The 25,277-nt window shown below is 43.7% G+C and overlaps 1 protein-coding gene across 2 annotated transcripts in view; it reads left to right on the forward strand.

The window, feature by feature from the left end:
- CREBRF (CREB3 regulatory factor) overlaps positions 1-25,277 on the forward strand; it is a 262,024-nt gene that overhangs the window by 139,301 nt on the left and 97,446 nt on the right. For both annotated transcript variants that reach the window (XM_078653016.1, XM_078653015.1), the window contains exons 3-5: positions 5,037-5,162; positions 8,090-9,206; positions 22,635-22,829. In XM_078653016.1, the coding sequence (XP_078509142.1) occupies positions 5,037-5,162; positions 8,090-9,206; positions 22,635-22,829 (1,438 nt within the window). The remainder of the gene's footprint in view (positions 1-5,036; positions 5,163-8,089; positions 9,207-22,634; positions 22,830-25,277) is intronic.

The raw sequence follows: 25,277 nt of genomic DNA on the forward strand, positions 1-25,277 counted from the left end.
TGCTCCTGCTCTGGAGGCCAATCCAGATCCAGGGCTTCTTCCCAGTCGAAGTCCAAATGAAGGAGGCATCTTAAGAAGGTGAAGCAGGACTCAACCCATCCCATCACTCTATATCTAAAGAGAATTGCGCGGGTGTCCAGGTACTACTCGATCGTCACTTCAGAAACCGTTTCCACGGTTGATCCCGATGCACCCAGAGTTTACCGGGTCATCAGCAATGCCATAGTATATTGAGGCCTTTAACCCCTTCGCTGCTCATGACGAGCTCAGCTCGTCATGCAGTACACTGGTCGTGTGCTAATGACGAGCTGAGCTCTTCATGAACAGTGGTAAATCTGACTTGTCAGCACCCAGCGGGAATTGCTGTAGCAGTCAAGGTGTTAAGAAGGCAATGCTGGATATTTTCACAACTCTCCTGACCCACTCGGTGCACCTTTGGGCCCCAAGCATCTGTAGAGACCTCCAGTCAGATTACGGCTGATGCATCTGATCTCGGTGCTGCTATTGCAGAACCTGAGGCAGGTTCTAAGGGGTCAGACTCTGGTGCGGACTCTCCAGTTCCAGGATCTGTGCCAGTTCCCCTTTTATCAAAGCTTTTTTCAATGTTGCTGGTGCTGGAAGGGGTCCAATACGGCTCTGATGCCTGACATCAAACCCAATCTGTCTCAACCATGACCAATGATGTACTCTGACTCCACTCCGCACTGTCCAGTTCCTGTACAGAGTGTTTTAGGCAACACAAGCTCACTACCTCAGAGCCATCCTCAGCTGCTCCACCCGCTTTTGTTCCAGTTCTGACTAAAGTTTACCACCTACCTGGATGTCAACGGTGATACTTGACTCCTACATTATGCTGACCACAGTTTATACATAGATTTACAGGAAGCCATTTGGCTTGATACTTCCCCTGATAAGTGATTTCTATACCCCTTTGGGCTGCCAACAGAAGAGATTGCTTCCTTTGCTGTGGTTACTACACATGCTGCTGAGGCCCATGACCTACAGCTGCCCTCCCATGAAGTTAAGACAAATGTTCTTAAAGTCTTGCAACCTAGGCCTGTTTCCTCTGAGCCCCCACTCCCATTCAAAGAAGCCTTAACACCAGTGAATAAGCGAATAGGCAGGTGTCCAGAAGTCACATCCCAGTGCCTGGTGAACCTGATTTTCGTAGGCAGCATCCTACTCCTAAGAGTTTTGTGGCTCATAATTCGACCAGCAAGGTGAATCCTGATTCATTCCCCGCAGCAGGGAGTCGAAAAGGATTAATGTGTTTGGGAAACCTATGTTCTCTAGTGTCAGCCTAGCCTTGAGGTCAGTCAAACCAAGTTGCCTACTAGACCATTATACGCACACTCTCTGCGACATGGACAGCAAGCTCTTGCTGGTGGTTCCGGAAGATTTTAACGCCTCCTTGGCTCAAACCACTCAATATGGACCGGATGGGCCAGGATGCAGCCCAAAAAAGTATTTTTCTGGCCTGTATTCTAAGTATTGCTTGGGGAGAGTGGTCAGCACTAGTGTGATCCTCCATTGCATCACGCAGATGCTATCCACAGATTTTTCTGAGTGTTATAAAGGCATACCTTATCGATATGTCTTTTGTTGCATCGAACCTAATTAGCGAAAAAGCTGACTCTGTGTTAGAACTCTCTAATGATAGTATAGCCACAGCCTGTTCTTTTGGCCTGTCTTGACCCCCTGCCAGGTAGTTCCCCCTTCAGTGTCGGCCTCTCTGAGGCTGCGTCACAAGGTTGGCTTTATAGGCAGCTTCAGGGCCCCTCTTCCCTCACTGCAGTCATCCCCGTCCCTTTGTGGACGGGAATGGGGATCAGGCAGGCAGCTTTACGGGTCACCAGGGACACTGCGCTTCCCAGTCCCCGCTGCATCCACATCCAGACTGCTTTAGTTCACTCTTATCAGCTGACAGCCACCTTGTAGGAGCCAGGATCAAACTTTTTCTCCCACGGTGTCAATCCATTATATCCTACAGATGGGTCTTTCAGATCGTCAAGTGGGGCTGCTCCCTTCTGTTTCTTTCTGGCCTTCTGCGGCTTCCACATCACAGCAGCTTTCAGAGGAGCACTTATCCATCTTGCTGCAAGATGTGCGAACTGTAGCATTCAAAGGGGCCCCTGAGAGGGTTCCAGACTTAAAATAGGGTTGGTTTGTTTCTTCTACAATTTTTATGTACCATAGAAAGATGGAGGCCTCCATCTTGTTTTAGATTTTCACTCTCTGAATGCCTTTCTGCATGGGAACAAATTGAAAATGCTCACACTGGCCCAGGCTCAGTCTGCTCTGGTTCCAGGCGACTGGTTTGTATCCTTGTACTTGCAGGTTATGTGCTTTCCTGTTCGCTTCCGGAAGTCCTACAGACGCTGCCTGCTATTCAAGGTTGGCCAAGAGTGTTTTCAGTTTGCTGTGCTCACTTTTTGCCTTACCAGCGCACCTTGGACATTCTCAAATGTGATGGTGTGGCCGCAGCCCATGTTTGTGGTTGGGATTCCAGTTTTCCTCTACCTTGATGACTGGCCGTTGAAGGTGGACTTTTCATATTAAGTCCAAACGACTGTGAACCTTTCCACGTCGTTGAGGTCCCGATCAACGAGCTGAAGGCACACTTTTTAAAAATCTATTTTTTAACCGAAATTACATTTTATAGGAACTGTTTTGGGTACAGTGATGTTCAGGGCCTCTTCTCTGTTACAATGAGTCCAGTACATTCAGGCTATGATCCCGATGTTTCAGCCTCAGTCCTGAGACTCGGTGAGTGCAGCTCAGAGGTTTCCTGGTCTATTTTGCCAGGTGGTTCAATTTCATTGGTTTCGGAGGAGACTGCACAAGATCTGTAATGGTTGCTGCTTAACTGTCAGCAGACCCCTTTTCTTTCCCCACCCAGAGTGGATTGTGATGGCTGATGGATCATTTCTGGGTTTAGGTGATCATGTGGAAGAGTTGGAGATCCAAGGGCTCTGGTCTCTGGTCTCTGGTGGAAACCCAACTTCACATAAATCAGTTAGAGTTGTGGGACATATGCCTGGTGTTGAGGGCCACCCTACTGTCCATCAAGGGGTGGTTAACACAGGTTCACACAGACCGCACCATTACCATGTGGTGCTGCAACAAGCAGTGCATAGTACCAAACATGGGTGCTGCGCCAAGAGGCTCTACGCCTTCGGAAATGATTGGAACATTGTGGCATCTCCCTGATTGTGAACCACCTGGCAGGCTTGTTGCACCGCTGGAATCAGCCGATGGTACCTGGTGTAGTTGGATTGGCGGAAAGTGTCTTTCTACAATGAGGATAACCCTGGCTAGTGATTTTGTTTGCCACCGTCAAACGTGCTGTGTCCAGACGTTTGCGCATGGATGAGACATGAGACTCCTATATTCCTTTCCGCTTCTTCTTCTTCTTCTCCTTCCCACAGTTTTGGAGAAGATCATAAATGGCAAGGGGCAAGTCTTCCTAGGGGCCCCTGATAGGGCTAGGAGAGGGGTGGCCATAAATTGCATTTGTTTTGATAACCATTGTGGATGTCATCCAGGTTGCTAGGTCCATTCACAAAGTCTATTTTCACCGGGTGGTAGAAAACATTTGCGCCCTGGTTTATAGGCTACAGGACAGACCATTTGCAAGCCAAGCTGTCAGATATTTGTTTAGTCTTTGGCCCAGCAAGTCCTTGGTTTCTTATATGCACTTTCTGTCATTACCAGACCAACCATTCTTGTTTAAATCCCATGTTGTGATGTGGCTTCTGAAAGATTTAACATACAGGTTCCCTCCCAAACCATTTGTGACGCCACATTGGGACCTGAATTTGGCCTAACATTTCTTATGTGTACTCGCTTTTAGCCGAAGCACAGCTGCGCACTGCGTCTGACACTGAAGACGGTCTTCGTTGCCACTATCATCTCAGCTCCTCACACGAGTAATCTCCACTCTCCAAGTGCAACCGCCTTACCCAACTTTTTCTGCGAACAAACTGGGCTATGTATCAGGGTAGCATTTTGGCTGAAAGTCAAAACTCCTTTTCACGTTGGGCAACCCATTACCCTTACAACAATCGTTTTTCTTCAACACCCCTTTAAAAAGGAGGAGAGACTCCATCTGTTTTCTCCCAGAAGAACTTTAAGCTTTTACATTGATTGTACAAGGAACTGTTGAGTGGATGGTCCGCTTTTTGTGGGCAAAGAAAGGAAAGATGGTTTAGAATCTGTCGCAGTGAATAGTCCTTTGCATTAAGATCTACTACACATTCGCCAAAAAACAGTCTTCAGAAGGTTTCTACCACTGCTTTGGCAAGCAGGGTGCCTCCCCTGACATCTGCCATGCTGAGACTGGGCATAGGTGCACATGTTCATGAAGCACTACTGCTTTGACAAACTGGTCTTTCAGATCATATATTTCGCCAGTTCATTCCTGCCGGACTTTTTTGGTTTGAGTTTACTCCACAGACCTCCACATTCAGGAAGTACTCTTTTGGTATTTATTCTTAAGGTGAGGAATCTGTGATGAAAAGTATCCATCCTGAGAACAAGTTACTTATCTTCTGTAACAGTCTTTCTGGAAGATACTCTGTCTAACCACAGACTCCTCACTATCCTGCCATCTCCCTATTCATTAGAGAGGTCTCTTTTTACCATCTAAAAATGTCCTAAATTACAAATCTGCATACTGATACCTCCATTTGTTTTGTTCTCCTGGTCTGTGGATGTGGAAAGAGTCAAGCTAGAAACTGATGTGTACGTACAGGGGTGGGTTTTGTATCGGACTTTGTTCCAGTACTCCTGGGGCAGAACAAAGCCAACATTGAGCTGCACTTAGCATTAGTATGAAATCTTTCAGACCAGTCTGGTCCTTCAGTCTGGCACTTGGAGAATATTCTAAAGGTGAGACATCTAATGTAGATAAGAGTATTTGCAGGAAAGGGCAGTAACAACAGTAAGTAAAGTGTTCTTTTAGTAGTATCCTGTTAGTGAACCAGATAGCATTTTGTATCTTTTTATATGTTTTTAATGACATCCTTTCCTTCTAGCCCTGTGTAAGCGGAATGGATCCTCCTTTTGGAGATGTTTTTCGGAGCCCCACATTTTCTGAGCAGACACTTATGAGCACAGACCTCTTGGTGAGCAACTCCGACTCGGACTTCATTTATGAGCTGGTGAGTTAGTGGACTCTTCATTAGTTCTGTTTGTGTGTGTGTGTGTGTTTTGTGAATGTTTCTGCACCTTATGCAAACAGAGGAATTCAGATACTAATTAAATGTTCTAGGCCCTTTTATTCCTTGACTGCGCTGTGTATGAGTGGATCACAAATTTTGAAGTTTAAGCATATAGGGAAGTATAAGCATATAGGGAAGTGTAGTGAAGGAGACAGAAGCATTGTTTTTATACAAAGATTTACACGTTTGTATTTTCATTACTTGACAGTGTATCCAAATATGGATTGGTTAGCAAAAAAACTCCATGTTAATTTGGATTATGTATGTGGATGCCTGCTTGAGTTTTGGAGTTGCAAGAATACAAAAGATGAGTAGGAAGGTATGGAGATGTAGGGACATTTTTTCAAGTGTTTGTTTGAACATTCAGCTTTGTGAAAGAGAGTCTTACATGGATCTGAGGCTTCTGAGTGTTTACATTGAGGAGGTATACGCTTCTTGTGTGTTTTTAACAATATTTTAGCTATCTTTTTAATCAACCTAATACATAATCGATCCAGCACATTACACTCACTCAATTGATAATAAAACAACCTTATTTAGAGCACAGTAACCTCTCACATTTCCCCGCATCTGACCGGACTGTAGGCCCCCCCCACCCTCTTTCCCACTGCTTTCTACAGATGCTATCACACATCTCCTCTACCTACAGTCTTGAAATGCTGTAATATTTCAGGTAATGACTCAAAGGGCTGAAGTGAATCCACCATGCTCGCCAGATTGTCTGATGTTTTGAGAACACTCCCGTCATTTATAGACTGGCTTCTCAGTTATTGCACAGTCATCCGTTCCTCTTAACCAGGGGTTATTTTTCTGTGGTTCGTGTACCCCAAGGGTTCGCAACGCCTACTCAAGGTGTCCGTGAGCAAAAATTGGAACAGTGTTAATAAATAAATTACGTAAACGTAAAAATTGGAAGATAAAAATGTAGTTGGTACCCTTATCTTTATTTGTGGGAGCAGCACAAGTATACTTCAAAAGGATTCTATTATGGACGCGTGGCAGTCTCAATGGAGCCAGTCATATGCAAAGTAAAAAGATTACATGCATTAGGAGCAAAAAATGACCAGGTGATTTTATATCCAGAATACCACTTCATCTTTTAGGGATAAAACCACATTTTGAATGTTCCCATGAAGATTAATATTTCTATTTTCACCTATTTGTGAAATAAATGCAATATTTCATATTTTGTATATTTGTTTGATATATTCTTGTTTCTGTATTTTTGTGTATTGGTTTGAGGTTCAAATCGTAGAAATAGCTTAGTCGGGGTCCTTGGCTTTCAGCAGTAACTCAGTGGTGGTCCACAGACGTCAAAAGGTAAAGAAATCTGTGGTGCTGCGAGACCACCAGTATCGCGGTAGCTATATCTTTCTTGGCTGCAATCGATCCAATTGTAATCAACATGCTCTCCCCCTTGTTGCTGTCCCAGCCCTGTTATATTTTTAGAGTAAGCTTTTGGAGATTTCTCAATGGGGAGGCCCAGTACCTGTTCAAGGGTCGAGACAATTCCTGACCAGTATACTTACATAACTGGACCGTCCCTTACTGTGTGTCTAAATGTACTTCTATTCAGAACACATCTCCGACACTAACAGTTTGATCCCTTACCCATTTTCACAGCTTCTCTGTTGAATAATCTGTGAAAGTAATTAAATAGTATGAGGCGTAATCGTGCGGATGTGGCTGACTGCTTAGCTGCATTTTTGCATCCATCTACTCTTCCTTCGCCATTTCGTGTCCTGTTCACATTTTTTTCAAAAGTGTTAGGAGCGGGTCTGTGGAGTTGTTTATAAGTGTTATATATAGCCTTGATATGCCCTTTGTCTCTAACCTTTAAATTGCAAGTTTAGATTTCAGGGGATTAAATTCTGGTACAGGATTCAATTAATCTCTATGTCCCTCCATTGCATGTCTCAATTTAGGTAACAGAAAAATTGTGACGTTTATAATTCGGATTACTCCATCAATTGCTCAATGAGCCTCATGTGGCCAGCCACCCACAAGTCCCCAAAAGCCAAGGTTCACAGCCGGAGCCGGGTCTCCCACATCAGGCTTCTATTCCAGCCCAACCATTTTAGTTCCTCACACCAATACTCAACGGGAATAGCAGTAATTGGTGGCGTCCCCGCCTGGATCTTTCCCCATAAAGCATCAGTATTCGACCCTGTACCTCCGTAGTTACCACCGCCAGTTTGGCTCTTTGGAGATAGGAGTGATCCGGCAATCAGTCATTGATCAGGAAAAACTGTGCGTCCCAGTAGTAGAATCTCATGTCACCCGTCCATTGTATGAGCATGCATTTCCTAAAAGCAACACTTGGAGGGCCTCCATCCCACAGATAGCTTGTCAGCGAGGACAAGTGTAGAGAATATTTGTGGAAGTAGCTATGGATAGTTCACCAACTCATACAATAGTTGTGGAAGAGCCACTATTTTATATAATGCTCCCCTACTCATAATATTATGGGGAAGTTTTCTCCATATGTGGCCATGTGTGTTTAACTTTCTGAATCAATGGAGCTATATTGAGAGACCAGCACATAAGTTGACCTCAGTGCTTCTTATTTTTTAATTAACCATAGATTGGTGCATTATTAGGCTGAGGACAGACCATGGGATGGACCTCCAGGTCAGTGGTTTGTGGGCAGTGGGATTCATTGATCTAAAGCCTCTGAAAGGGTGTATCAAAACAATATTTTGTGGATATAGGATGTGGAGGATTGGTCATGTCTGATTTGCTCTGTGTTGCATAGTCTCTGGCAGAGGGAGATTTGTTGTTTTTTTTTGGATGGTTTTAACTTTTTAAGTGAAACTAGGGGAAAATTGCTTGTAGTATTTAATTTGTCCTTCTCTTACTCTGTACAGGACCGAGAAATGACCTGCCAGCGGTGCCCAGCTGATGACTTCCTGTCCCTGGATGACTGCAAAGACATTGAAAGTCTAGATACTTTTAATGATGCCCTAACAAATGATACCACTTTAAACACCAGCTGGGAGCAGTGGGACACGTACTATGAAGATCTGACCAAGTACACTAAGCTGGCCAGCTGTGACATCTGGGGAACAAAGGAAGTAGACTATTTGGGCCTAGATGACTTTTCAAGTCCTTACCAGGACGCAGAGGTAATCAGCAAAACGCCAACATTGGCTCAGCTGAACAGTGAGGACTCTCAGTCAGTGACAGATTCTTTCTGCTACCCTGACCCTTTCTTCAATGCTAAGCAAAACACTTGGGCTGCATTCTTACCTGGGAAGCTGATTGCATCATGCCGAGCCTCTGCTCCTGATTGCTCTTCAAACAATGGCCCTGCAGAGGGAGCAGTATCTGACTGTGTTGAGAGAGCCAGCAAACCAGCTAGTTCTCAGATCACAGTCAAGACCAACTTATGCACTAGTGAGAAAGTGAACATTCACGTAGAGTGCAAAGATTACGTAAAGAAAGCTAAAGTACGGGTTAATCCCAGTCCACAGCTTCGGCCTGGGATGATCCTGGCACAGTCTGAGTCCGCAAAGGAAAACACCTGCTTCTGTGGAGCAGTTGCAAAGAAACCCGAGAAAAAAGTTGGCGATGCCACAAAGAGTGTAGATCTTCCTACCTTGCCTGTCAAGGGGGAGCAGGAGTTCTTTAGCCCTCCGGCAGTAACTCCAGAACTCAGTGCTGGTGAGAGCACGCTGACTGTCTGTCCCTCTGTTTCTGACCCCTTGCAGAAAAAGGAGGAGCACAACTACTCCCTCTTTGTTTCAGACAACTTGGCAGAGGTCACTGTCAAAATTGAGGAGCCAGTAGATGAAGAGGATGCTGATGATGAAGATCATGATGAGGGTTTTGGTAGTGAGCGTGAGTTGTCTGAAAATGAGGAGGAGGAGGAGGAAGAAGAAGAAGAGGAGGAGGAGGAGGAGGAGGAAGAAGAAGAGGAGGAAGAGGAAGAAGACTTTGAGGATGATAAAGATGATGATATCAGCGACACTTTCTCCGAACCAGGTAATGCAGTGATTTATTCCGTTCAACCTCTTCTTTCTATCTAGCACCAAGGTGCCTCAAGGGGTTCATGTGCATTTCTACAACTACATTTGTAGTGTTATGGTACTATCTAAACTTGAACATATTTTGCTTAAAGCATAATATACAGACTGACACATTTCTACTTAAATAATTCCAGAGACCGTATTTAGACCATGGCTTGTCATTTGAAGTTTTTGTCGAGGTGGACGCTGTGTAAAGTAAAAAAGTTAAAAAAAGGTTTATAACTGTCATAGAAAAACTTTTTAAAGCCTGAGAAACATCCCTTATAAGCTGGCTTTAATCGGTTGCCGTGAAAAATGTTTTCATTTGGGTGAGAGGATGTCACTGGTGGTATTGTGTTTTTGTTAAGACATATTGTGAAGGACTAGTGAGGATGATATTTAAAGAAATTAAACAATTTGTTTTGCCGGAATTTTTTTTTTTATATATTATATATATATATATATCAACAATTTTCACTCGTGAGCAAAGAAACTTGTTTTCTGAAACGCTTTGAGTCTTGTCTGTGCCAAATAAAAATCTGCTTACAGCATTTGGGTGCCGTGGATCATTGTTGGTGACATGTGACGATGAAGTTTGGATATATATATATCTATCAAGACAAACTCCTCCAGACGAAAGAGCAGACGCCACACAGGGGAATCTTTGGAGGCACCCATAATTGATCAGCGGCATAATGCATTTCGGCCTGGAAAGCCTTCTTCAGATGCCTTAATAATCAGGAGGCATGTTTGCACCCGTATTTGAATGTCCTGCAAATTTCCCATTGGATAGAACCCGCTCCGCCCCCTTCTGTGTCCGCTCACCAAATCTCACCAAATATATAGTCTAAATTTGGCAAAACAAATTACTTAATTTCTTTAAATATTTCAATATCCAAACCAACCATGTACATAGAGGTCTTTCGAATCTGCTCATGACACTATTCATCAGAAGTTCTAGTATATACCTGCATTTTCATAATATTTGATTTGGGGGGTATCATTGAGTGAACAGTTGGGTATCTGGTCGAGCTCATATTTCCATTGGTATTCACCCCAACTCACATGTTCAGGTACTAACGAACCCTTAAATATGTCTTCCTTACAAGTTTGAGCTTAAGATAAGTTTTCGATGGGCCAAAATTTTCCAGATCTGAAGGGGTGCAAACTCTGCTTTTCTAAACCACTTTTTCCACCTACAGATGGCACTGATCCATCTCCATGCACCACTGTTCTCATGTTGAACTGTGGGTGTGTTCCCCTGTCACTTGCTAAATCTTGCTAGGCCACCATTAAGCCATGGCAGCAGAAGGTTGTACATTGGGGTTTGAGGCATTGTAATGTTCAGTCTTGCAGACAGTGCGTCATGGACCTCTCTAGAATGCCTGTACTGTCCAGAATGTATGATGCTGTAGCTTCACTAGGCGTGTATGAAGGTGCCCTTTTTTGCTGCTATTGTAATATGCCCTCTGCAGTTCTTAAGGAGCATGAGCCTCATGCTAGCTTTAATAGCCACCTTTCTGGGATGCATCAAGGTCACCTCCCAATCAATATCTTCCAGTGCGCCGGCGTCCCTCTTACATTTGCCCCGTAGGCTAAGACAGTAGTGTGTGTCATTGACCAGTGTCTCATAAGTGAACGATATGGCTCCCCTTCGTTCTACTAGGACTCTTTTTCCAGGGTTGTAGCCGCAAGCATGTCTCCAGAGTCAATAGTGTTGAAGGAGAGCACAACAAAGTTGTGTATACTGATAGTCCTGCATTCATGACAGCTTGTGATCCTTCCCTCAGTTGTGTGAGTATCGAGTATCCTCATTTGCCTGTGCCTTCCAGGCCATCAAGCCTGGTGAGGTCAATAAAGACACATTGTCCGACTTCCCCGCTTTGTGTGTCACTGTTCCTTTCTGCCGTGTATTATCTTTTGTTACTATACTTTCCCTCCCTTTTCTTTTGTTAGACAATTTTTATAGCCATAGTGGCCATCTTCTCCTTAACTGCTTCCCCCAGAACTGAAGGCAAAGTATGACTCCTCACGCATGGACAGTTTTTTCAGCTTGTTTGGTGGCACATGTGTGAACCCACTCATTTAGAACTTGGAGCAGGGAGAACAAGTAAAATCATGAACATTGGGCAGCATTATACCACAGCTGTAGGCTGGCCAACTGAGTGCAGTCAACACAGTATTCGGCGAGCACCCGTCAACAACAAATTCCTCAACTCTACCTCCAGTTGTTTGAAATAAATGTTGGAAGTGGGGATATGGGGGGTTTACATATGACAGAGCTATCATTTTGGAAACTGCCATTGCAGCAGTGATTGGCGGTTTCCTCCACTGTATTGTCTCCTCTTGAAACTCGAGCATCAATGTGTGGGTTGCAATCAAAAAGATGTCCTCACCTCTCACAATCTCTTCTCTCAGATATCTAAATTCCCCTGTGCTCGTCCATCCCATGTCAGGTATTCTGTATTCCAGTCATTGATTTTCTGTATCATAGATTTGGACCTGTTGGTCTTGTATTGAGACTATTCTCTATATCCGTTGAACATTGTAGAAGCATTGTGATAATGTTTTACAGGTCTGCTGTGTATAGGAAAACATTGTTTGTATAATGAGCCATCCTATCTTTCGCATCTTCCCCGCTCTGAAACCTTGAAACTTTTTACACCCCTTAGGGAACAAGCCACTGGCTTACTGGGAGAGAACCTAAGTCAGGAATAGGCAGGGCCTAGCTCTCCAGTTTTGGATTTACTCCTGTGACACGATTATAGCACCAGTCCTGGGCCTGGAATGGGGCCCAGGCCGGCAATCACTGCCTGGGAACACCGTCGGGCTCCTCTCCTGTCGAGACCAAGTGTCCGATGTTCAGTAGGGGCACCCCCGGGTCTTCTGCGCCACGCCTTGAGTATGGCGCTGAGAGAGGGGCCCAGATTACGGCCCAATCAAGCACCCCCTGCCTGGGCACACCACCGGACTCACGAGTCCTCTAGAATCTACAGTGGGTGCCAGCGGGAGCACACTGTAAAGCCGGACTCGCTGCAGTCCTCACAGCCGCTGGGGTCGACACCGGCCTCTGTGCAATCAAGAGGGCGGGTCTGGTTGACTGCGGCACTGCAGGGCGCTCCGGGCATACTTCCGTGACGGTTCTACATGTCACCGCCGCTTTAGCAGTGGAGAGGACGCCCATGCATGAGGGGCACAGTGGGGGAAAGGAGACCTGCGGCAGGATAGCCCGGCAACATCCCAGCAGGCACATGCGGCCCTCCACTGCACCTTGAACCAGGTGCTTAGGCGGGGGGCCCGTGGCAGGGTCCTCGGCTCTGCCTCTTCCTCACGCGGGCCGGCAGATCAGCACCGCCCGCACGCTTGCTTCAGCCGCACCAGATCAAGCAGCGTGCACGTGTGCGTGACTACGGTACCCAGAAGGTCCGACCCGCAGCAGAGACTCCCTGCTTCTAAGGGCGCTGCCCGCCGAGGGGTGTGTTGGTGGGGAGAGGCTTCTCTGATTGTTCGCCCCACTGATGTCACCGGAACAACACCACAGCTGCCAGTCAGGTTAGTGAAGGCCAGGTGCCGCCATTTGGAGGGCGGCCCCCAATCAGCAACTTCCTAGGATATCGCCAAGGGCACAGTGCGTCGTGGCAAGCATCCCTCTGGTTTGTGTGGTCCCTACAACGCACCACCGGCCAGGATGACACCCGGTGGTTGGGCTTGCTCGCAGAGCCCTAAGCAGGCACGTCCGCAGTCTTGGCTGGCGTTAGTTTGCTAAAGATAAATTTCAGGTTTTGTTTGGTGATACAGACCTGCACTTAATTTGTAATTTATTTTTTCGAGTGACTTTCTGAGGTTTTGTTAAGCACACATTAAGATCTTACAATCTAAGCTAACCATAACTCAATTTTTTTTAAGTGAATTTCTATGTTTTTGATCATATACCGCACCCAGCTGTCTAAATAAATTCAGTTGCTGCTGTGCATTGCCTACAGCCAGGTGTGTGTGTGTGTGTATGTGTATATATATATATATATGAATACCAAATCTTCAATTTGCGTAAAAGAAGACACGGACCCCAGGCTGCAGTAAGGCAGATTTTATTCACCTCTCAGGCGACGCGTTTCGAGCAACTCGTGCTCTTGATCATGTGTGCTGTTTATTGCCCAGGAAGGCTTGTGGCCCTGAAACGCGTAAGCAGATTGAAAAGGAACGCGCACTATGAAAGCAGGCTGCATCTTCAGGCTGGATAGCTGAGAATCATCGAGTGCTCCTCCAAAGCTTCAGGGCATTTTGCAGTTCAATATTAATGCACGGCTGCCCGGCAGTTGGAGGAAGCAACATAGTCAGCTGGGACTGAGTGCATTTTTCCAGTTGACTGAGGCCGGAATTCTGAACTGTTCGACTTTCACCGGCACGATTCTCTACATGCTAATAGAGCTTGCTTTCAAAGGACGTGACTCACTTGGAGATAATTATGAAAAAGATGATTTTAAACGCACACATGAACTTACTACAAGGAGACAACTAATCTGCATACCGGACTCCATGCCCCATAATGCAAGCAGGGATGGTGTAATGTTGACACGCCCATGTGGGTGGTATGGTAAATAAATGCTGGAAATTAGTATTGCAGATCCCATGTGTGCTGTTTATTGCCCAGGAAGAAGGGGCTTGTGGCCCTGAAATGCGTAGGCAGATTGAAAAGGAACGCGCGATATGAAAGCAGGCTGCATCTTCAGGCTGGATAGCTGAGAATCGTTGAGTGCTCCTCCAAAGCTTCAGGGCATTTTGCGGATATATATATTATATATATATATATATATATATATATATATATATATATATATATATATATATATATACACAATTTTCGAGGCAAGTGTGCTGTAGATACACATGCTTTGCAGGAGTATGCAATCTAGTGTTGTGTACAGATGTTTGCAAGTTGTTTTTCTTCAAAGAAGTCTTTCCTAGTCACGAGGTAATGTGACTCCTCCTTTCGGTGATAGTGCGCATGGACATAGACTCCATTGTTAGATTGTTTTTTCCGCCATTGGGTTCGGACCTGTATTGCTGCGCTCAGGTTCGAAATTGTTCTTCTTGTTCCCCTCGGCGCACAAACCTCTCTACCCTCGACGATATTGTTTCCGTACGCATTTCCTCTTCTTCGCGTATTGTTTCAACATCGGAATTGACCTTTCATCGGAAAGCTTTGTGGACGGCCTTCGAGGTCTAACCCTGTCCAGTGAGCCCTCTGTGCTGCGCACTGACTCACACGATGTGGGCAACGTGTGCTTATCTTTTGAGCACAAAGAAGAAAGCTGTGATGCTTGCAAATCGTTCTGGTAAAAAAAAAAGACTCTCCATGATCTTCGGGCTCGACATCTAGATAGCAGCATCAAAACATCAAAGACACGCTGGACATCTTTGGTGAAGAAGACATCGAGGCATCAGCGGCAGAAGAGGAGGGAAGCCTTCTCCGACCAAGACTTGAACTTGGAGCTCGTGAAAGACCTAGACGGCAAAGAATTGCTACAGGGACAAGGTGACGCGAGTACTGAAGACCCCTTTCCCCCATAAACACCGAAAAAACACCAGGCTTTGGCACCACCTCCGCATTCTGGCCAAGGTCGGCACCGGAGACGACGTTTCCGACTCTTCGCCTTCGGGCCAGGCTCTGAAACAGCTAGTCAAGCATTCTGGCTCCGTACCCAGTTGCCAAAAGTCTTCCTCGGAGCCAAAACCCTCCGGTTCAAAGCATAAGTCGGGCTCAGAGCCGAAATTCTCCGTGCTGAAACCCAAGCAACTTTCGGAGCCTAAACGTTTCACGCCGAAAGTCCAGCCTCCGTCTGCACCGAAACAGAGTCCCCTTCTGATCCGAAAGTGGACACTATTCCGTTAACACCAGATCCTTAGCAGAAAAGGCTAAATATTAACGCTGAGACTGGTCAAATTCACACCAAACCACCTAAAAAACGCAAGCTTTAAGATGAGGGCATTTCTTACAAGATACCCATGAAGAAAAAATCTGTAGCTACAAATCATTTCCATCTTCCATCACCTCCTCCAGCACCTCCATCTCCACCTCAGAATCCTTTGCATATTACACCTCAGGATTCCCCACAATCACACCATGATGATGACGATGCAGATGATGGTGTGGGGTTGAATATCCAATAGATCCATGGACAGATTACACAATTGGTCCCTCAGGTGATACTGATCCAGACCTTTACCCAGCCAAACCTTCTCTTCCAGATGACAACAATCACACCAAGAACTCATTGCCAGGGCGGCACATTAGCTTCTACACACAGGTCATCAGACTCTTCCCATGCTTAAAGGCATGATGCGACACAGATTTTCAAAGACCCAGTCAGAGCACGCATCTTGACTCCGCGGGTGGACAATACTCCTACAGATCCTATATTTATAAAGGGACAATTACCGTTAGATTCCCTAGTAGTATATAATGCTCATAAGCTGGCGAAGTCTCAAACATCAGGAGATGCTCCTTCGCCCAATAATGAGTCCAAATTAATTGATTCTTCTGGCAAGCACATAGCTGCTCAAGCTGCAAATCAATGGCACATTGCAAATACACAAGGCCTCTTAGCCAGGTATGTCAGGGCACACTGGGACGAAATGGAACAATTGCTTCAATATCTCCCAGATGAGCATAAGGATAAAGCACAGAATCTAGTAAATTAGGGTAAGCTCATTTCTAATTCCTCTATACGTTGCGCTCTAGATGCTGCAGCTAGAAAAGTGAACACCAGCATTCTGATCAGGAGATATGCTTGGTTAAGGATTTCAGGGTTTAAACCCAAAGTCCAACAATCTTTAACACACCCTTTGGTAAGGAATATTTATTTGCCCAAATGTCGACCAGGCACTCTAGACTACCCCCAGCAGAGGCTCCTTTCGTGGCTCCTTTTACAGAGGAGGGTCAAAGACACCACCCCAGATCAAAATACTCCACTTACAAAGGTAACAACCAGTCCTCTTCCTTCAAAGGGTTTTTTCGAGGAGGTTATAGAGGTAACAACTTCAAAGGTAGGGGTAAGGCCAACACACCTGTAATTCCCCTTTCCCCAACAAATAGTGACTTGCCCACGCTTCCCCCCGATTACACCACACCTGATGGGGGAAGACAGCAACAATTTCTCCCTGTTTGGCAGTCTATAACATCAGACAAATGGGCGCTTGGAATGATCCAACATGGTTATTTCCTGGAGCTTACCAGCAATCCCCCAAACATTCCACCTCGGTCTCACAATTTGTCTCTAGAATACATACACTTGCTGAAACAAGTGGTCCAGTCCCTCTTACTGAAAGGGGCAATAGAACCGGTTCCAACACAGTACCAGGGCTCGGGGGGTTACTCTCTGTACTTTCTCATCCCCAAAAAAGGCGGTTCCCTAAGACCTATTTTGGATCTCAGAGAGCTAAACCGCTATATACTGTCAGAACCATTTAACATGGTGACACTTCAACAGGTACTCCCATTTTTACAAAGAGCAGACTTTGTCTACCCTAGATTAAATGACTCGTATTTTCACATTCCAAATCATCGGACTCAAAGCAAATACCTCAGATTTGTGACAGCGGGCAAACATTACTAATTCAAGGTGGTTCCTTCAGAGTGACTACAGCACCCAGAGTTTTTACCAAATGTCTGGCGGTAGCCACTGCTCATCTCAGAAGACAAGAAATTCACGTCTTCCCCTATCTAGACGACTGGCTTATCAAAGCCAGCTCTCACCAGAACTGTCTACATCACACACAAATCACAATAGATCTACTTCATCAACTGGGGTTTACCATCCATGCTCAAAAATCTCACCTGCATCTGTCACAGGTGCAGTCTTACCTAGGAGACAAAGCTCTAGCTTCTCCCAATGTAGCCAGAATTTGCAATATTCAGGCTATGATTCTACAGTTTCAACCCAACCAAGCTTTACCAGCCAGAGTGTTTATTCAACTGCTGGGCATGATGGCATCTTGCATCACAATTTTACCCAATGCAAGGCTTCACTTGTGCCCTCTACAAGAGTGCTTAGCACATCAGTGGACTCTTTCACAGGGTCAATTAAACAATCTAGTGTTGGTAGACGGCCGTACCCATCGCTCTCTGCAGTGGTGGAACCCACAAAACCTTTCAGCATGCCGGCATTTTATCCACCTTGTTCCACAGATCGTGCTCACAGCAGACACATCTCTAACAGGTTGGTGGGTTCATCTTAAGGGTTACAAAATGCAAGGCCTCTGGAGCAACAAGTGCAAGGCTCTCCACATCCATTACCTAGAGCTTTTAGCAATTTTTTTGCCACTCAAAGCTTTTCAAACTCACCTCATCCCCAACACTGTCCTAGTCCAAACGGACAACATAACAGCAATGTATTCTGTGGAAAAGCGGGGGGGACACATTCTTTCCAACTGTCAACACTTCCTTAAGCCATCTGGATGTGGGCAATCCATCACAAAATGTATCTTCTGGCAGAACATCTCCCAGAAGTAAACCATCAAGTTGCCGACCTTCTCAGCAAACGGAGAACTCCATCCCTAAGTTCACCTTCCCTATTTTCAACAATGGGGTTTTCCACAAATAGACCTGTTCGCTACGGTCGAAAATGCAAAATCACAAAGCTTCAGCTCCAGGTTCCCACACCCGCTCTCAAAGGGCAATGCCATATGGATGAACTGGTCGTGATATTTGCCTACGCTTTTCTGTCTCTCCCCCTCATTCCGTGTGTGGTTTGGAAACTCAAGCAAACATCCCTCACAATAATTCTAGTAGCTCCCACATGAGCCCGTCAACCACGGTACACCACCCTGTTGGAGCTGTCAATAGTTACACATCATAAGCTACACCCCACCTCCAATCTCCTCACACAGAACCGTAGAGAAATCAGGCATCAAAATCCCATGGAACTAAATCTAGCGATCTGGCTCCTGAAGTCCTAGAGTTTGGTTATTTAAATTTACCATCAGACTGTATGAATATTGTAAAAGAAGCAAGAAGGCCTACCACCAGAGCTTCATATGCAGCAAAATAGAAAAGATGTGTTTTATACTGCAATAACCACAAAATCAATCCTTAAGATGCTTCCATGCAAAACCTTATCTGTTACATTTACAGCGAACAAGACTGGTGTATACTTATATAGTCTATGAAAAGCATGTGTATCTACAGCACACATGCCTCGAACTGATAATGTTACTTACACAGTAAGCATCTGTTCTTGACATAGAGCTGTAGATTTACATGCGCCCTCCCACCTCCCCGGGTACCTATAGTTGTTGCAGTTCTTCAGCATACATTTATACGCATGGACTTGAGAGAGAGGAAGAGAGAGGGAGGGGGGGAGAGCGAGAGAGAGAGAGAGAGATTGATTTTGTTGTCTCTAGGAAGAAAATGGGCTTTTATTGTATTTTTTATGCAATTATTGCACACCAGGAAGTACCCTAATTAGATGCCTTTATACTTTTAACGATTGGACGCTCACATGGTATAATGCTTATTTTGTAAGAGTCAAACCTTCAGGATAAGCTTGTCCACGTGACATTGTTTGAACCCTATGGGTGACATGTTCTATGGTGGTGGTTTATACCTCAAAGTGAAGAAGCTCCTTCAAAAATCTTTTTGTTTCTACTTACACCCTCTTCCCGAGATTGTGAGTTTTACAGATCCATCAGTGTATGTAACATTCACAGTTTAGAATTCATTATTGACCACAACTAGGGAGCTCATCGACAAATGATAGCTGACCTTTCTTTTCCCTTGACAGTCACTTTCGGTGGTGCTGATGTTTCTTGTTCCAAGAAGAGAGCTCACAGACAGCGATTGCGTGTGTGGATGGTGGGAATTCCTTTCTGACCATGTATAATAACGTCTTGATGAACTCATTCTCCAGTTCCTCCAGTTTTAGTGTGTCTTCTTTCGCCTTCTGTTCATCTCCTTTTCTAAAATATTTCTGCATTAATATTGTCATGTGTTTGCCAGAAAAGGAGGCCAGCGTCAAAACCCTGTGAGATTGCATCAAACAAAATACTTGCCTGTAACACAATGACAGAACAACCAACTATTATAGGTCTAGTGGCTTTAATAAATATGTTTCACAATTAATAAGTTAGTCTACTGCTTTTGTCATAACGTTTCATAATAAGAAAATCAGATCTATGGCATCGGACATACGTTTTCCCAGTGCAGCAGTCAGGTCTATAGTTTGTCACCATAACCACCTCAGGCCTACTTTACTGAGCGCAAGGTTTTCCACAAGGCAGTCATCCAGCATACAGCCACATTAGAAAAGTATAACAAATTACAGTTACTTTACATAAATAATATCACTCCTAAGAGGGCCTAGCAAGGTTTCTCTTAGAGCAAATCCTCTACTTCCATGGTTTGTCATAGCCAGTAACCAACTCACATACAATGCCCAGTATGGTAGTCTATGTGATTCCATGTAGCAAAATACCTACCTGTAGGCTTCAATGTGGTGTAACGACAATTCCCCCTTAAATGCTCATTATCTGCAACATATGCTTTGCACAGTAAATATGTCAGCCTACTGCCTTTATGGTAACGTTCCATAATAAACAGATCGGGCCTATATCATGATCATTGGCTTGCCACCATAACCCACTCAGTTCTACTGTATTGAATATAACCTCCCCCACAAGCCAAAATGTGCAATTCAAGCACTGTTTTTAGTGGAAGCACGCAAATTCTGCCCAATTAAATCTGTACTTCAGTGGGCTGGAGAGGGGAACAGTATGTGGGTTGGGCCAACGCCCCTCTCTCAGTAGTACTCAGCAAGCTTATTTTTGTTGATCACATAACGTCTGACACAACTGTACTGTCAAGCCAGTCCTAAAAATGCATGTAGATTTGTGTAGCTTACCATATTGCTCTTGATCCAGCACCCCTAAGGAAAAACTGTCTCAACAACGCTACCCAACACCTTGATACTCACCATTAATCATAAATCACTCACAAGGCCCATAAACCAACGAGACAATTTTTGGGCAACTGAATCATGTGACCTAATTAATCAGAACTATTCACAATCTATTTACAAATTTATATACAACTGCAGTTTATCATTTCTTACCATGGTGTTTTAAACATATATCATTTAATTAAGTCACTAAGGCAAATGGATCAGCTAATGGTAACTAGACCATGAATAAACAAGACCAGCTTGTTGTTTCAAAATCTAATTTTAATAACTTTTTTATTCAAAGAGCATTTTAATAAGAAATCTTTAATTAGCAAAAATGCAAGCAGCTTTATTAAAGAGAAAACATATTAGACCGACACTTCCAAGGCAAATATTTAGCATTAATTAGAAATTAACTGTTTCCATTCCCTAGACTCTATTTCCCTGTCTAAAACTCGCTCCACCTAAAGGAAAATCATTAAAGTCTGCTATCCTTTCGTGCGCCAAAGAGTCCAACAGCACGACACGCCTTTCAGGAATCGGAAAGCGAGAAGACGTCCTCCTGCCCATGGGGTCAGATTTTATACCTTTTCTGTCTAGCTAATCTCACTAAATTGTATAATTTTCTTTGCCATCCTGTGTCCTCATTGGTTGACTTATGTCAGTCCATTACGTGTCATCACGTCTCCATACCAAAATCGAGCCTTTTCTTAAGCTCTATTGTCCTTTGGCTCACGTAACTTTTGGCTTCCTCAAAAGAGAAACATTTCTTTCAAGATACAGTCCTCGACTTCCTAACCTTGGCAATGCCGCCTGGCTTCCTGTCCTTGAGCCATCTTCACTGAGAGCACGTTCTGCACAGTTAATAGTCTGCATTTTCTGTCAAAATCAACAACGTGGTAAAAGTTTCCACTGCTGTGCGAATACAAGGCTCCACTCTGGACAGGTTTCACGACCACTGCCATTTCTTTTCAGGCCTTAGGCCTCTCTCGGAAACTATTTTTAAACAAACACAAGACATCAATTAATTAGAGAATTGAGACCCATTCTGTTACCCACCCCCTTTGCTAATTATTATCCCATTAATTTATGTTACCTAGCTGAGCACACAAAGCAGCGTTTCATATCAACCTTCTTCTTTTAGGCCGCAGGATTCTCCACAAGCTTATGCCACATAAAGACGTAAAGTCATAACATAAGCACACATAATAAGCACATGCCATTAGTTAAACAGCCGCATTTAATACTGACAAAGACAATAGACAAGGTTAATTTATTATTTTACACGCACTTGCTTTTGCAACATAGAGCACATAAGTTAGTCCCTCGTGTTTCTGATGTAAATGCATTTTTAAAACTAAGTTGATTAATACTTTTCTTCACATACTAGTTAATACGGTTATATGTTTTATGGAAGTTTTACTTTGCGAGTCCGAACAAAATATCATTCAGTACCTCGCTCCATCACTCTCAAACACACAACTGCCTACTGAAGCCTAAAATTAATAACGGAAAGGGAAATAGAAATTGTTGGGACAGGAAAACAACAATGCATTCCTCATGAGTGCTCTTCTCCCATCTGTGCTGCTGCCTGAGGAAAACAAACAGCATGGATAATGTACTAATCTAAGGCTCTTTAACAGCATTACAGTGTTGTATGTGACCTTGAAAGGTCAATACGCTGGATACTGTATGGGTGTTAGTGAGACTTCTCTAGGTAGCCACACTGCTGTTGGCTCAAGCAGCTACATAGACAAAGTTATCACAGCAGCACAGAAGGAAAGAACGTTCTTCCTGTGGCAGCGCAGAAGTTCTGCCCAGTAATAACATGTACTCCTGTCCAACAACATGTGGGTGGAGCCAAAGCCCCCTCTCTGTGGTACTCCTGGAGGCACTATTGTAGGTTGATCACTATTGCGACTGTTGCACTGTCAAGCTGGACCCAAAGAAAGGTGGTCACACACTCAAGTGGTGGAATTCAGAGGTTTCACAGGTGTGGACAATTCCCTGTGATATCATTGTGTTCTGGTATGTATAGTCTCACATTGAACCGTTAGTATTTTCCTCAGTCATTGTGTACAGTATCAGTGAGTTAAACTCACCTGTTTGACAGTTCTTAATGATTACCAGATAAGCTGAAATGTACATTCGTCTGGACCCATTACTATGCTGCTTCGTAATTGAATCCAACATAAACCACAGTGTGAATGGCACTAGTGATTAGCTGTTTATCATGAGACATGTTGTTACTAATCATGCTGGCTCGTGCTGAAAACTTCTTAAGACAGAAGTGAAGAATAATAAGAAGCTTCCACCTCTGTCCTTCTCCATCAGTAGATGCAGGCTCCATTCACATATTGCCATCTCGCCCCTTAGTTATGTTGCTATGTTTTCCATTTTCTGTGGCATATTTAGTTGTACAAAAACCTGTGTAACCCTTTGTAAACCTTGACCTTTCCATGTTCAAGGGTATGAAAATGACTCTGTGGAGGACTTGAAAGAAGCTTCCGCAATATCTTCACGGAAAAGAGGCAAGAGAAGGTACTTTTGGGAGTACAGCGAGCAGTTAACACCTTTCCAGCAAGAAAGGATGCTGACACCGTCTGAGTGGGATCGTGACACGCTCCCCAGCAACATGTACCAAAAACATGGTCTTCATCATGGTACGGGTTGTATTTTATTGTATTATAGCATGTGTGTGTCACAGGTCAGGTGTTTTGGTTTACGGTGGTTTTGTAAATGTCCTTTTGAATTGTTGAGGAGTGTGGTGGTGTTTGTTTGGCCTATATGGAGTTTGTTGTGTGATGTGCAAAAGTATAGCTCATAGTCCTGTATACTTCGCAGGTACCATGTATACTTTTCATTCCCGTGCCTAAAATGGCCATCCAACAGGTGTTTGCATTGTAATCGTCAACTTTTTTGGTCTGCTGTTTCCATTCATTAGTAGCCACTGTTACGTAGTTTTGGTAAAAAGAAAAAACGATAAGGAAAAATATCTATGGGCTCGAACTAAGGTAATTAGTTAAATAGGATAAAACATATAACCAGAGATAGTTATTTTAATGTCTTTACTTTTTAGTGGCATAGAATCCTTGCTCAGCGGTCAACTCTTCACAATTCTGATTATTGATACAGCAATAGTTTGACAGAGGATCATCAGAGGAGCATCATACCTTCCAGTTTCATTGTTTCAGATCAGAAAAATACTTTTAAAAAAAATGTGGAATGGAGAAGTCTTCCCTTCACCATGCCTGTCCCTTTAACTCAAACCCTGTATTACTCCACTGAATGTTCAGATTTTTCAATGTTCTGCCACCAAAAGGAGTTGATGTACTATTGTTGCTGCTTATTGTGAATCTGACAAAAATAGTCTAAATTTGCAAATATATTTTTACTTGTCTAATGCTTCCTTCGGTAGCGTTTTTACTGTAAACTAAAATCATTTTATTCATAGCTTTGAAAAGAGTAAAATAGCCCCACTTAGAAATGTTAATTGAGCCCTGGGAATGATTTTCGTTCCAGCAGGGAGGAGCATAGTTGCTGAATGAGGCAGACTTTTTAGTGTTGTACATATCACCAAATACTCATGCCACAATTACACCTGTACTGTTATTGTGCTTCTGGAAGGCTGACCACTTTTATCTTTGCATTTCCTTATTACCTTGATACATGGGCCTTATCCACATCCCTGTTTATTATTTTGGAGGGCTCAAGTGATTGACCAAATGAGCCACCCTTAGCTAACATAATAGAATGTGAAAGCACACAACTTAGTACAGAAGCATCCTCAAAATCACGACAAGGCGCACGGTCTATGGTAGCTTTGTAGTTTCAGTTTCACCTGTGGTTCAGTAGTTAGATCTCTATTGGGTTAGCCAGAACATTTCTAGTTGTATTTTTGGATGTTCTTACCTAGGAAGTGGGACACTTTATGGCTGGGGGAAAAATCTGGTCTGTGATGAGATGCAAGAAAATTGATACCAAACGTTTCAAGAAAACATGACATGGAACTAAAACTGTTCTGTTTGATCTAATGGTTGTTCCGATGCAGATAATGACACATTATTGCGTGGGATCCATTGCAGCATTAAATATGTTGGACAATACAGCCCTAATTGATTGCCCTTCCTGACAAAAAAAGAAAACGTTAAGTTGGAAACTTCTAAAATCTTCCTATCAGTTGATTGCAGGGACTTTCCATTAACTCTGCTCACTCCACTGCTTTTAAACCTCTTTATAAAAGTACTCGTATTAACAAACTCCGTTTTGAACATGGGAAGTTGCAATACTCTGTGTTCAGAATGTTTGTGAATACCTATGACATTGCAAGTTACTGCTTGTTCGCTGTTAGTTCATTTCTTTATTTACCAACACTTAAAATTCTCCCAAAATAGTTTCCTTTTAGCTGAAAGAAAATCCAGCTACAAATCCAAATTCACTTTTTGTGAATCTCTAATCTGAATTTGTACTGTCCAACAATGCAGTTAGCGCACCAATATGTCTCTTATTTTACTCGAACAGCTTTGTAAATTCAGAATCAGAAAAATAACTCTTGAACCAAGAGTGAAATAAGGAAGTTCTCCATCACTGGAACTTTGATAGTATTAAAAAAATTGAATATCTCTGCTGGTGGGTGAATTTTAGTGTAACAAAATACCCATCTAAAGTAACATTAGGTTTTATTAATATGTATTAATATAAGGAGAAATCAATACATATTAAAGTTTAAAGCAATTGTAATAGCATTACTGAACCGTGCATCCTTAATCCTGCATTTATAAATAAAAAACTGAAATCAGACTGTTTCTAAAGGCATACAACCTTGACTAGATGGAAAACCTACCCTCTTGTTTTAAGTCGGCCAAGCGGCTCCACAAGCCCGGAAAGCAGCTCACTGAAAATTAGCATATTTTCATTATTTGGGTAGAATCCCAGGACACCAGGATCTGCTGTTTCAACTACGTTCTCTACTTTTTTAAATTCATATTTTTGTTCTTAACTCTGTTATCTGAAAGAAACAGGTTAGTGTTAGATTTCTTACCTTAGAATATCCCCAGGTTGTCAGGCTGGATCTGGAAAGTTTTCGCCAGCAGTCCCCCTGCGCGTCGCTA

The sequence above is a fragment of the Lissotriton helveticus genome, chromosome 7 (genome assembly GCF_964261635.1).
Source record: "Lissotriton helveticus chromosome 7, aLisHel1.1, whole genome shotgun sequence".
NCBI classification, from domain to species: domain Eukaryota; kingdom Metazoa; phylum Chordata; class Amphibia; order Caudata; family Salamandridae; genus Lissotriton; species Lissotriton helveticus.